Raw genomic sequence first — 13,451 nt, 5'->3', positions numbered from 1 at the left:
AAAAAATCTTCAATTTACTCATCTGAAAATAGTTTGTCCAGAATCAGTGGTTTTTATGCTATTTTATGCCATAGAAATCTTTCTTCAAATTAAATTCTCCATAAAACACAAAAATATGAACCAGAGCTAGATTATTTCAAATATCTATGATTCTATAGGATCCTAAATAAGAGTTGGCCGAGTAATCTCTTATCTAGCTGGTCAGCATATTTACCTCATGCCAATTTAACTCATTAGGTTAGCTCAAGTTAACATGTATTAAGTGATTATTATGGACCGGACACTGTGCCTTTATGGACGCATGATCCCACCATTGGCAGTCATACATACCTATTTCAGGGCAGGGAAAGCAGAACACCACAGAGGACGTAGAAAACCCTGCTTCTAGAGGAGGAGGGGGAAAACGTCAGCCAAGGGCACATTTCCACTGTGCCTTAAAGGATGGGTTAAGTTTTTCCAAGCAGAAATGGGTGTCTAGAAAAGCCTGAAGAAACACATATAGGGGTGAAAGTACATAGTACCTTCAGGGAAAGTGAGATAGCTGGTACACAAAAGGAAACAGCACCCAGAAATTAGGCATTCACCTGTTTACTGGTAATTGAGTTATACTAATCAGTCATTTTCTTACCGTATTTGCATGGAGGAGGAGGAAAAACAGACCTTAGAGTGGTGAGGATGTAAATCCTAGCTTACATGAATGAAACATTTATATAATTATATACTTTAAGTTAGAATCACAAGGATACTCTGTTATTTTAAATTGTTTTCTTTTTGAGTTAATAGATTTTAATCATAGAAATTAAGATTAGAAATGTTGATGAGAATCAAACCCATGATATTTTGTGTAAAAATCTGTACACTTTTGTGTTATAAATATTTATAAAATTTAAGAGGATTTGGCTTATTAAAATAAGATTATCCTTATTGTTCTCTCACATGGTGCAGGATGCAGCATCTCCGTGGGGTTTATTCCTGTGCCGTCCTGTGTTTGTTGCCCTCTCTGTGTGGGCTGCAGTGAGGAGGTACAAAAAGGAAGCAGCCACGCTCCCTGTTCGCTGGGACTCATTGTTTAACAGAAGTGATTTTGTGGAGAAGCCATTCTCCTCCACTGCAGGAAGGCAGTTGCCTTAAATTCTCTCTATAGAATTCTGAAATGCTTTCCTCAGAGACCAGAAGGGCTCCAGAAGGTCAAAACCTTTCGCCATGACAATATGGTACCTCAGAGGGCAGAGGAAACTCCAAAGCTCCCAAGCAAGCACTGATGTACTCCTAGCATCTACCACCAATTCTGGAAGAGTAAATACTTGAGTTTGTGCCCTGCCATGAGAGTTTTCATTCTGATTTTACCTCTTGAGCCTAGGGGGAGCTGGAAGGTGGGGCTTGTGCTAGGGTTATAGGATGGAATGAGCAAGGCTTCATCCCTCTACAACATCCTGCATGAATTATAGGCTCTGACCGTGTCTTCTCTCAGCTCTTAACTTTGCTGAGACTTGAGAATCCTGAAGGTCTTGGTTCCAGCTCATCTCTCTACCCCCAGGGGTTGGGCCCCCAACCCTTAGGCACAGAATCACCATTCAGAGGAGGGACACATTCATGCTTCTTCCCATCTGGCTTTTCTGCATCCTGCTAGCAGTGGATACACTTTGCTAAGTGTTGAGTCCTATCAGAGGAAGAGATTCCTGCCCCTGCCTCCTGGTTTGATGGTATGTTGAGCCATCCTGGATTTCCTTAGGAAACAGTGAGGCGGGGGCATCCCACAGTCCCCCATACCACACCATGAGGAAGCCACAGCACTTCCTGCCCTTACTCTCTCCTCCGTGGTAGGTCAGATGGTGGGAATGCAGAGGAGAGGTGCCACCTTCTGAGAGGAATGAGGTGTCCAAAACAGAGTTCCCTCCCATCCACTCAGGGCAGCCTCTTTGTCTTTCTGCGTCCCAGTCTCTCCTCCCACCCCCAAAACTCCCTAGTCCCTGGCTGAACACTAGGATGCCATACCTGTTACCAGGTGATCACCAACTTCAACTTTTTTTTCTGCCCACCTGGGCTCACATGCTGCTACCAACTCCTTAGGCCCTAATAAAAAACCTTGCCATGGCAACTTCCAGAATTCCTTTTTGTCTCCGGCTTTGGCTCTATGTATCAGCCCCTCCCCCCAGCCATGATCCTCCCCAGTTCCTTATTCACCCCCTTAGGTATTTGCCCTGCTCTCTTAATTGTAGAAAAACCATTCTTCTCATGATACACAGAGTCCCTCATTACTGTCACCTTGTCTCTACTTACCACCAGTGAAACATCTGTGCTTTTAGCCAAGGCCAACCCCTCAACCTGTGACTCACTCCTATTATGTTACTTCTGCACCATAACATTGCTCTAGCAGTTCTCCCTTTCCCTCCTCCATCGTCAGTTTATTCCTCTTGACTGGATCTTTTCCATCAGCATCCAACATGCTATATCTCCTACCTTTAAAAAGCCCTCTTGATGCTATCTCATTTTTCTGCACCTCTGTGGAACAAAGCTCCCTAAAGCAGTTGATTACACGTGCTATCACCAATTGCTCTTCCTCTCTCTCGAATCCACTCCCATCATGCTTTTACCTCCACTTCTCACCTGAGTCTATTCTTCTCAAGGCCATGAATGATCTCTGTGTTGTTAAATCTAATGATCAACTCTGAGTCCTCATCTTACTTGGCGATTGGCAACTTTTCATGCAGTTGATCACTTTCTGCTTGAAATATTTTCCTCTCTTGCCTTCCAGTATGCCACACTCTCCTGGTTTTCCTCCTACCTCACTGGCTGCTACTTCTCAGTCTCTGCTTATTGGTTCCTACTTTTTCCTCCAAATTCTTAATGTTGGGGTGTCCCAGAGCCTGTCTTTAGATCTTCCCTTCATTTACAATCATTGCCTTGGTGATCTTAACCAGTCTCATAGTTTTACGTATCTTTCTCCCTTCCTTCCTTCCTTCCTTCCCTCCCTCCCTCGCTCCTTTTCTTTCTCTTTCTCTTTCTTCCTTCCTTCCTTTCTCTCTTCCTTCCTTTTTCTTTCTTTCCTTCTTTCTTCTCCTCCTCTTCCTCCTTCATATTCATCTTCATCGTCATCATCATCATCATCATTCAATCTTTTTTTTTTTTTTTGCGGTACGCGGGCCTCTCACTGCTGTGGTCTCTCCCGTTGCGGAGCACAGGCTCTGGACGCGCAGGCCCAGCGGCCATGGCTCACGGGCCCAGCCACTCCACGGCATGTGGGATCCTCCCGGACTGGGGCACGAACCCGCGTCCCCTGCATCGGCAGGTGGACTCTCGACCACTGCGCCACCAGGGAAGCCCATCATTCAATCTTAATCTATCTTTCTATCTAGTCTTCTACAGCCAGGACCTTCCCTGAGGACCATCAAACTTCTGTGCTGAGAACAGACTGTTGGAAGTATGGTCTCAGGAAGAAGCTGGGAGATTAGTTATGATGCTACTGCAGTAATCATAGCAGCAGAGTGAGCGAGAGACATCGTCACGTTCCGAATTCATTTCAGAAGGTAGAGACAACAGGATGGACTGGATATGGGCATTTAGGGAAACAATATCAAGGATGACACCAATGTTTTTGTCCTGAACAACTAGAAAGATGGAGCTGCCATTAAGTGATGTTGTGAATACTGTGACTGGAGAATATTTCATATGTGTAAGCAGATGATGGCTTGGAGCAGGGAATCAGGAGTTCACTGTTCTACAGTTTGAGGTGAATACTGGGCATTCAAGTATATGTGTTGATTAGACAATTTGGGCATGTGAGACTATCCCATGCAATCATGAGCTCCATTGTGCAAGTCCTGTGCCTTTGTCATGTTAGCTATGGTCCCTTGCATATAGTAAGTAAATATTTTAACTGAGTGTAAGATATTTCTCAAAATTATTTTTTAAATTCTTTTTTTGTCCAGTTTTGAGATATAATTGACATACAGCACTGTATAAGTTTAACGTGTACAGCATAATCAAGGTTGTTTTTATTGTGACCTGAGGTCAGTACCCCAGTAATCGTGTGTCAGTATTCCCTATTCCATAGCACTCATCACACTAATGTAATGATTTGTCTGCTTCCTAAGCCCAGACTTTCAATTCAAGTACTATTAAGGTATTATTATGCCACCACTATCCTAAGCCCTGGGGATATGAGACACTATTGTATTATTTAGGCAAGAATGGATGAGTAATCTAACAAGCAGAGGCAGTAAACACAGAAAAAAGGGGGCAAACTTGAGATATATCAAGATTAGAACACAGTCACTGACTTCATGTTTGAGCTGAGCAAAAACACAGAATTATAGTTATACCAATTCCTGACACTGGAAAACAGTTTTCTGGGGTTGAGGGTGAGTATTCAGAAATTTTAAATTAATATGCATTGCCTTTGAAAACAAGGCTCAACTCACTGCTCTTCATCACACTACGGACAACAGACCAAAACTCAGTTTATTCATCTCCATCCCCTAAAAGCACTTGGGTATTGGGTTGGCTTCCTGGCTCAAGGTTCTTTAGAGTGCATAGCTAACCAGCCTTTTCTCTTATCATGCCCTCTTCAGGAACATGTCAACTTCTACCCCAGGTATTCAGACCTCCATCTACATGCTCTCCCTCCCTGCTTCTCTCCCTGCCTACCCTTGGGAGTGGGGACCAGCCCCTCTCCATGTTCTACTGTGATCTTCATTCCCACTGTCATTCAGTCCATGCAGCTGATAGACAGTGGAAGTGGGACAGAGGCAAGAGAGCTACAGCAGCCTCCCAAGTGAGTTCTCCAGAAAGACCTAACCAATAACCAACAGGGAGCAGAGAGGGGAGATTCTATCATTTGCTTTTGACTGTTGTCATATTATCTATAGGCTGTTGATAAACACAAAGCACCTGCTCAAGGGTGGAACACTGGCACTCTCCTAAAAACCTCCCTTCCAGAGTGTGAGCACATATAGAAGTCATCAGCGAATTTTGCCTGTGAGATTCCTGGCCACTCCTCCTTGACAATTCTAGCCTTATGTCCACATTGCTCCTCTGGGCCGAAGGACACCATGATAAAATTCAAGCCTGACCTTTACCTTCAATGTACCTTAGACAAGGGCCTTCCTTCTCTGTTCAAGTCCCTTTATCCGTAGTCCGGGGTGCGGGTGGGGTGGAATGCTACCCAACTTAAGTGTGGGTTAAAGCCCCTTCCCTAGATAGGAAGGACATTTACCTCCTTTATGCCTTCCCTGAACACACCGCAGTGGAGAGAAGGAGCAGATGCACACCACTCTACTTAGAGATATACAGTGTATTTTTGTATAATGAAAATGACAGTAGCAGTTCTCTTCAAGGAATGCTGACGTTGGAGAGACTACAAAGTCTCTTGACTGAGCGGGGTCTTCTTGAGCAGACCAGTGCTTCCCTCCGAGGTGAGAGTTGGGAATTAGGGTGGGTTCCCTGGTTGGGTGACACATGCCACTCAAGGACGGTGCCGAGGGCGGCAGCAGGGGATGCCCGGGACTGAGGCAGAGTGGAGTTGATGGGAGCGGGGGCGGTGCCGGAGCTTACTGTCTGGGGAGCGGAGCACATCCAAGAACGCCAAGCCCACCTGCTTCCCAGTGGGCGGAAATTGGGCCTTAGGGTCCCCTCTTGTCTTCTCCGTCTTAGTTTGCCCCTTGGGACTTTTGGCTGAAGCCAGGCTCTTTCCCACATTTTCTTTTCTGGTGTTGGCCACTTTCTCAGATGTGGAGGACATGGATTCCTCACGCCCTTTGCCTTTTGTCTTGGGGTTAATAAAGTGCAGAAAAGATTTCATCTTATTTCTCCAGCCAGATTCTGGAAAGCTGGGCCTCTTGTGAGTACGGCCTTGCATCACCTGCCCCTGAAAAACCTGACCTTGTAAAGTTCGGCCCTGCGACGGCTTACCCGGAGTGAGCTGGCCTAGGAAAGGCTGGCCCTGTGACACCTGGGGCACCACAGGCTGGGCCTTCTCAGGAACCCTTGCTGGTTTGAGGATGACATTGAGCTTGGCTTGATTCTCTTGCAGGTCATTCTTCTCAGAGTCTTTCCCCCCAGGGACTCCAGGAGGTAGCTCTGGGGGTTTAAGCTGAGGGCGATGCTGGGGACTGTGTTGACAGGGAGCATCAGGGTGAAAGCGATGTCTCCGTCGCCAGGGGCTGCAGGGTGTCCCTTTCAGAAGCATCCCTTCTGGCCTCTGGGCTTCAGCAGAGTGGCTTTTCTCTCTTGTGGAGGAGACTGCAAACCCGGCATCCCCTTCTCTGTGGTCCCCGGCCGATTTGGGTTTGCCTGGCTCCTCTCTCTTTTCTGCCAGTGTGGGTACTTGGGCTGAGTCCTTGCTCTTGTCAGGGCTTTGGGGCTCAGGGCTCCAGGGCTCCTTCAGGTTGTGGTTGTTCACACTGGCCTCCAGCTGACCACAAAGCACCTGGGCCTCTGTCAGGTCCCCACTGGGTTGCGAGATATTGGAGGCCCAGTGGACAGAACCGTGGGATACTGCACTGGAACTGGGTTGCTTCTGTTTCTGATACGCTGCCTTCAACTCAGTGGCCAGCTGTTCTTTGGAATAGAGGCATTCTGGATCTGGGGCACGTGGCATATCTCGTGGGATGGGGAGTTCCTGGAGCAGTGTGTTTCCTTGGTTGTTTAGACTCCCAAGAGACTCCTGTGTGCATATGTTCTCTGAGGCTGCTACAATTTGTTTCCTGGACTTCCTTGCCGTCATGGGAATTCCCAGTTGCATCTCTAGCATCTTATTTCTCAGATGGAAATTTAGTTTGGCCAATTTGTGTTCTCCAAGTGAGGAGGGCCTCGCAGGCTCTGCCTGACTTTCTAGAGGCACCATCTCAATTACTTCTTCCGCCTGCACTTCAGCCTGGACTTCATCTGCAATGTCTGCACAAGCCTTGTTGGCATCTTGAAAGCCTGACCCAGGACTTAGACCCTGCTCTTCAGGTGAGGTCATCTGAGTCAGAGGTTCTGTTGGGAATTCGATAGGCCCAGGTACCATCTCTGTGATCATAGCTTGGGAAGTGATTGCTGGGGCCATGTCCCTAGAGAGAGCCACATAATAAGGAGCCGGCAGCCCTGACAAGAAGGCCAGATACTTGTGCCGTAAAGTTGTCTCCAGTTTCTCAATGGAGTCCTCAGACAGGGCTCGGGGCAGCTTAGGATGTTCAATGACAGCATCTGGTGAGGTTTGTTGCTGCTGATCAAGGGCTGTCAGCATCCAGGGTGTAATTTTCTGTTGTAGGTCCGGGTCACTTGCTGCCTGTGGTTCCAGGGGCTTGCTTTCTGGGATGCAGGTGAAGGGAGTCACTTCCAGGCCCCCAGGAATTATGCACTCCCAAGAGCTATATACACAGGCAGGGACATTGCCCTGGTGAATCTGCCCACATTTGGAGTCGATATGGCTTTGCAATATTGCCTTGGCCTGGTCAAACAAGTGTGGCATGGGGACTGTCACTGGGTCCACAATGGGTGAGAATGGGTCATCAGCCCCAGCGGTCTCTAGAGATGTAGGCCGGGAGCCATTCACACTGTCTAGGGATGTGTTGCTCCGGGACATAGTCTGCTGATTAGTGGGGGACAGGAGCAATTGAATGGACTGTTGGATCTTCTGCGGCAGGCCCCAGCGGTGGTGAATCAACTGTCTCTGGAGGCGGAATTCCAGCTGTCTCCTGGCATGCTGCTGTGGGAAGAGTAGTTCTCGTGTGAGGACTGAGGTGGGATGCCCTGGCCAGGAAGTTTTCACAGTCTCAGAAGACTGGGCTTTGTCACAGGGCTTATACTGCACAGGGCTCTGGGTGTGTTGATCTCTCTGGGAAACACCTGGCCAGTCCCACTGAAGCTGGAGCTGCCTCTGCAGCAGGTGCCACTCCAAGGCTTCATACTCATCCAGGGTCAGAAATGGGACACTGAGCTGAGCTTGTTGGTTGTCAGATGGAGCAACCCAATTTTGAGAAGACAGAAAAGAGGGTGGAGCTGACTGGGGTGGAGCTTTAGGCAGCAGAGGGAGGAAGGAGAGTTCCTTGAAGAGAAAAGGATCCTTCAAGTGGGGCTTGGACATGCTCTCACTCATGGAGAGGCCTTGAGAACCCAAGAAGGCATCAACCAGGGACTCACTGTGCAGAGAAGGAAGACCACAGAATAGCTGGCTATATTTCGGCTGCACGTGGCCCACTGAGTCATTAGCCTGCTGCCCAGGCATTAGATAAAGGCCACTTAATTCTTTAAGGGCTGAAGTGGGCAAGCCAAGAGCCATATGGTTTGGGATTTGCTGGTAGCAGTGTATTTGTTCTGGGTCCGTAATGGACCATTCAGAAACCCAGAAGGCCTGGGTAGGCTGGCCAGCCATACACGGACCCAAGTTCTGGTATGAAATGGTCTCAAATCTCTCAACAGAGAACTGAGAAGTATCATTCTGAATGAAAGAAACTGGTTGCTTATATACAGGTTGGTAAAATAATGGTGGATTTGGCATAAGCTGCCTCAGAGACTCTTCCACACGTCTGGGGAGCCCCCACCTCTGGAAATGCATCCATTTTTTTACATGTAGCTCAAGCCGCCTCAGGACTTCAGGACTCAGGAATGGCAGGTGGGCATGGAGGACAGTGACCATCTGCAAGGCCACAGGATGTGTCAGGGTAGTAATTTCTCGGTTCAGGGGCAGCAGAGACACCTGGGAATTTAAGGGCTGATGGCCTTGGTTCCCACAGACAAGGTTGAGGTTGCTCTGCATCATCTCCTGCAGCTTTACTGAAACCCTAGGTTCCTCAATCCTTGAAGAAAACATAGTCTCTGGGCCCCTGGGCACCTCTGGCACATGAAATCCCTGCCTCAGCATGAGGTATTCAGCCCAGAAATCGTGGACGCCGGCTGCACCAGGTGACTGGGCAGCTGACTGGGTTAAGGATTTCTGTGACACTGTGAGGGTTGCAGATGGAAATGAAAGGTCTTTGGAGTGTGGGCCATGCTCCAGACTCTGTTCAAAAGACACATTAGACGTGGACAAAACCTCTAGGCAAGAGGAGCCCTGCAATGGGCCCCCTGAAGTGGGGGAGATCAGAGTGTTCTCACCCACCACCACCTGCTGAATCTCCAGAGCCACAGCGTTGCAGGTTTGGCAGCAGGGATCTGCACACAGGATCTGCCGCACACTCCCCTCCTGAGGAAGCCAGCCCTGGCTGGGAAGGGAAACATGGCAACCGTTTGTTACTGATGGAATGACATCTGCCTCTTTTCAAGGGTGTGGCCTGGAGATTGACACTGCTCCCCTTAGCCCTGTAAACTCTGAGGCCTGCACCCACTGGGGGTTTACTCATCTACTTTTCTTCCTAGGAAAATGTCACTTGGCAAGTTATGGTGTGCTGGACTGAGAGCCTGGGGCTTCCTGGGCAAAGTCTCAGACAACTGAAAGGAACGCAGGGCCTTGAGAGCCTGGGAGGTGGGTGAGTTCTCTGCTGACCTGTGCTGAGTAGCTGAACTAGGAGAAGGCAACCAGGCAGATGGGGGAGCCAATGGTTAGCTGATGGCGCAGCACCAGGAACATCACCAGATAGAACCTGGAGTCAGCCTCATTTGGGGCTACGGAGGTCCTTGTGGGAACTCTGCATTCTGGGGATTACAGGGCATACACAACATCTCTTGGAAGACAATCCCTATTCTCTAGAGATCTTAAGAGGGGGACAATATGACAAGCTCCTGCCTGAGGGCTGTCCCAGGAACTGGCCTCCCTGAAGACAAAACCAGAGGAGGTATGTCAGCAGGGTCCAGGGGTCTGCCCTTGAAAGGGTCTAGCTGTAAAGAGAATATGAAAATGATGACTGATTTATGCACTTAATTAATTATCTATCCTCCTAACCTGTCTTGTGGTTGAGTGAAAACCCATGTAGTTTTAAATCCTGCACTAGTCAAATCCTGAATTCCAGGACCTTTGTGAGCCTAGTCCAGACCAGAACTGCAGGACTCCTGTCTCCTGAGGCGTCTGATCCCACCCTCTCCTCTGGGAACCCCCAACCAGTGTCCAGGCTCCACTGTGTCTGGCTACGTCCCAGCCATTATGCTCCTCCCCAACCCTGCCACAGGCCAAGCGGAGAAATGATCACAGGCCAGGCTGGGAGTTGGGAGACTGCAAAGAGCAAGAGATCACCTTCTCATGACAGACAGCAGCTCCCACGGCTTCTCAGCTTCTTCCCGGGAATGTCTCCTAGCTGAGAAACCAGGAGACAGTGTTACATGGAACGGGAGAGGATTCAGGGACATCCTACAGGAAGCTGGAGACCTTTGTATGACAGGAGACGGCAAACCCCAATAGCCAGTGCTCTGAGGCACGTCTGACTACAACTTAGCCAGGTATGATGTGCTCTCCTGGACCTAATCTCCTTTGACCTTCACAACCACACTGTGAGTGAGACAGCATCATCATGCCCATTTTATGGATAACAAGACTGAGAGCTGAACTGACATCCACTGGGTCATAAAACTAGTAAATGACACAGTTAAGGACAGAGTCCTTACTTCCTCACTCCCCTACTTCCTCTTCACTCCCAGGGGTAAGGTGGAGAATTCTGGAACATTCCCAGGCTCTGATTTCCTACCCAAAAAAGTCTTCTGGGAGAATCTGTCAACTTGGGGAAATTGGGCCTTCAGTGGTTAGAGCACCTGGTGCCTGGCACCAAGGGTCATTGAGGGACAGGGCTCATGGGAGCTTCACCCGCAGTAGAGAGAAGTCAGAGCAGAGACTGGGACATTACCTCTTGATGCTGCATCTCTAGCCCTTTGTCTGACTTTTCGGTGACGCTTAAAGACAAAATAGTTAAGAGTATGAAGTTGGGACACCATTTTCTTTTTCATGTCCAAACTGAGACAAAGCTAATATACAGTTCCCAATCCCTTGTAATTTATCTGTATTTTATTAACTTCCCTAACTTTCCATATTTCTATTTTTTCACCCCAATATTTCCCTTCTCTTCTTACTCTGATTCATTTTGAGGTTCTTTCATCCTCAATACCTCGCATTTTTTTCCTAAGAGAAGTTGTGTATCATGCTTATGATGAAACAAGAGAAAGGGTGGAACAGAATAAAAGGTGTGTAGGTCTAATAACCAAAGAACTTCAATTTACAAATGCCTTAATGGACCAAAAACTAGAAAAATCTCCCATAATGGGAAGTCTTCTAAGATCCAGTGAGGCACATTCCATTTCACCCAAGTCTCAACCCAAGTCAGAGAGACGTTCTTGAGTTTTCAATTAGAATACATTGCAGGGATAGCCTGGTAAGAAATTATTTGTAGGCTCTGAGAAGGGAAATACCTTATAAGAGTAACTAACGGATGGTAAAAAAAAAAAAAAAAAAAAAAATCAAGGGGAGGGAGGGGAAAAGGAAGGATAAAAGGAGAGACACTGAGAGCTTAAAAGCTTCTTATCTGAGGCTTAATTAGTTCAGTCATGGTCATAGTGTTTCCCTACCTGGCAGCAGCTCCTTTTATGTTCCAATGTTAATCCATGGTAACACTTTTTCACTTGCCAGACAATTAGGATAATAATGAAGATGGAGCCATAGGTATATAAGGGAAACCCCAAATCCCACAGAACAAAAGTCGGGCTCAACATGATCTACTCATTAGCACAAGGAGACCAACCATCCCTATATGTAGGCATTCAGAGTCCTGGCGCCTAGTGACTTCCAATGCTACACTTTGTCATCTCCGCCTCACAGACAACGGAACCAGGCCACCAGACTGCATCACAAAGCTCTCCTCTTTCACAAGGCAGCTGTGGTGTCAAAGACCTCTACCTGTCTAGAGAAGTGAATGTGGTGATTCTGTTTGCAGATGAGGGTGTCTGGTTGTCTGCAAGGACTGAAGGTGCCTCTCACAGTCACTGTCTGTTCTCCCACTTTGTCTCCACTCTCCACACCCTCCACCAGCCTGATGGCCAGAGTCTGGTTATGGCGTGGAAATGGAGAGCTTTGATGTTACAGGCAGTGGATGATGGGAAATCAGAGGTGCATGAAGGGACCACGGCAAGGCCACGGTGGTAGCATCTTTAAATGACATTGTGGGAGTCAGAAAGGAATGCCTCCCAGACTGTGTGGCCTCAAGCTTGCAGATGAGTGAGAAGAGAATGTAAACACTGCCTTCCATTGAGACTCACTAATGAGACTTCCTTACAGAGCTCTTTTTTTTCCTTAGGCTTTTATTTATTTTTTTTTTAATTTTATTTATTTATTTATTTTTACAGCAGATTCTTTTTTTTTAAATTTATTTAGTTATATTTATTTTTGGCTATGTTGGGTCTTCATTGCTGCACGTGGGCTTTTTCTCTAGTTACGGTGAGCAGGGGCTCCTCTTCGTTGTGGTGCGCGGGCTTCGCACTGTGGTGGTTTCTCTTGTTGCCGAGCACGGGCTCTAGGTGCCCGGGCTTCAGGAGTTGTGGCTCATGGGCTCTGGAGCGCAGGCTCAGTAGTTGTGGTGCACAGGCTTAGCTGCTCCGCAGCATGTGGGATCTTCCCGGACCAGGGCTCGAACCCGTGTCCCCTGCTTTGGCAGGCGGATTCTCAACCACTGCACCCCTAGAGGAGTCCCCGCAGGTGTCTTTATTGGTTATTTCTACCAAACATTGGAAGAAATAATACCAATTCTCCACAAACTCTTTTGTAAAATTGAAGAGGAGGGACTATTTCCCAACCGTTCCATAAGGCCAGCACTACCTTGATGCCAAAACCAGACAGAGACATTACAAGGAAAAAAAAAAAAAAAGTACAAATATTCCTCATAAGCATAGATGCAAAACTTCTAAGCAAAATTTTACAAATTGAAACAAAAAATTATGAAGAGGATAATAAACCATGACCATGTGGGGTTATCACAGGAATGCAAGATTGGTTTAACATTTGAAAATCATCATACTGATATAATTCATCATATTAACAAACTAAAAAGAAACAATATGATCATTTCAACAGTGTAGAAAAAACGTTTGACAAAATCCAACATGCATTCCTAATTTTTTACATCTCAGCAAACTAGGAAAGGAATTCCTCCACCTGATAAAGGAAATCTAAGAAAATCCCACTGCTAAGGTCATACTTAATGGTGACAGACTAGATCAGTGGTCCCCAACCTTTTGGGCAGCAGGGACTGGTTTTGTGGAAGATAATTTTTCCACGGACGGTGGGGGGGGGGGATGGTTCATGTGGTGATGAGAGCAATGCGGAGCGATGGAGAGCGGCAGATGAAGCTTCGCTCACTCGCCCACCGCTCGCCTCCTGCTGTGCAGCCCAGTTCCCAGTTCCCCTGGACTAGATGCTTATCCTCTAAGATTAGTAATAATACAAGGATATCTACTTTTAGAACTTCTATTCAACATTGTACTGAAGGTCCTAGCAAATGCTATGAAGTAAGGAAAAGAAATGAAAGGCATCCAGGTTGGAAAGAAAGAAGGAAAAC

At 47.3% G+C, this 13,451-nt stretch overlaps 1 protein-coding gene and 1 pseudogene across 1 annotated transcript; both read right to left on the bottom strand.

Annotated features, from left to right (window-relative positions):
• LOC115867787 (ras and EF-hand domain-containing protein-like) overlaps positions 1 to 13,451 on the bottom strand; it is a 168,876-nt pseudogene that overhangs the window by 88,370 nt on the left and 67,055 nt on the right.
• On the bottom strand, positions 5,465 to 11,613 carry SPATA31F1 (SPATA31 subfamily F member 1). The gene is made up of 5 exons (XM_060300804.1): positions 11,470 to 11,613; positions 10,755 to 10,800; positions 10,151 to 10,211; positions 9,083 to 9,185; positions 5,465 to 7,690 (listed from the first exon to the last, which is right to left on the bottom strand). The coding sequence occupies exons 1-5, from the start codon at positions 11,611 to 11,613 to the stop codon at positions 5,465 to 5,467; spliced, it is 2,580 nt and encodes an 859-aa protein (XP_060156787.1).

This window comes from Globicephala melas, chromosome 6 (genome assembly GCF_963455315.2).
Source record: "Globicephala melas chromosome 6, mGloMel1.2, whole genome shotgun sequence".
Lineage (NCBI taxonomy): Eukaryota > Metazoa > Chordata > Mammalia > Artiodactyla > Delphinidae > Globicephala > Globicephala melas.
The sequence above is the reverse complement of the archived record's forward strand: the minus strand, read 5'-3'. Positions and strand labels throughout refer to the sequence as shown.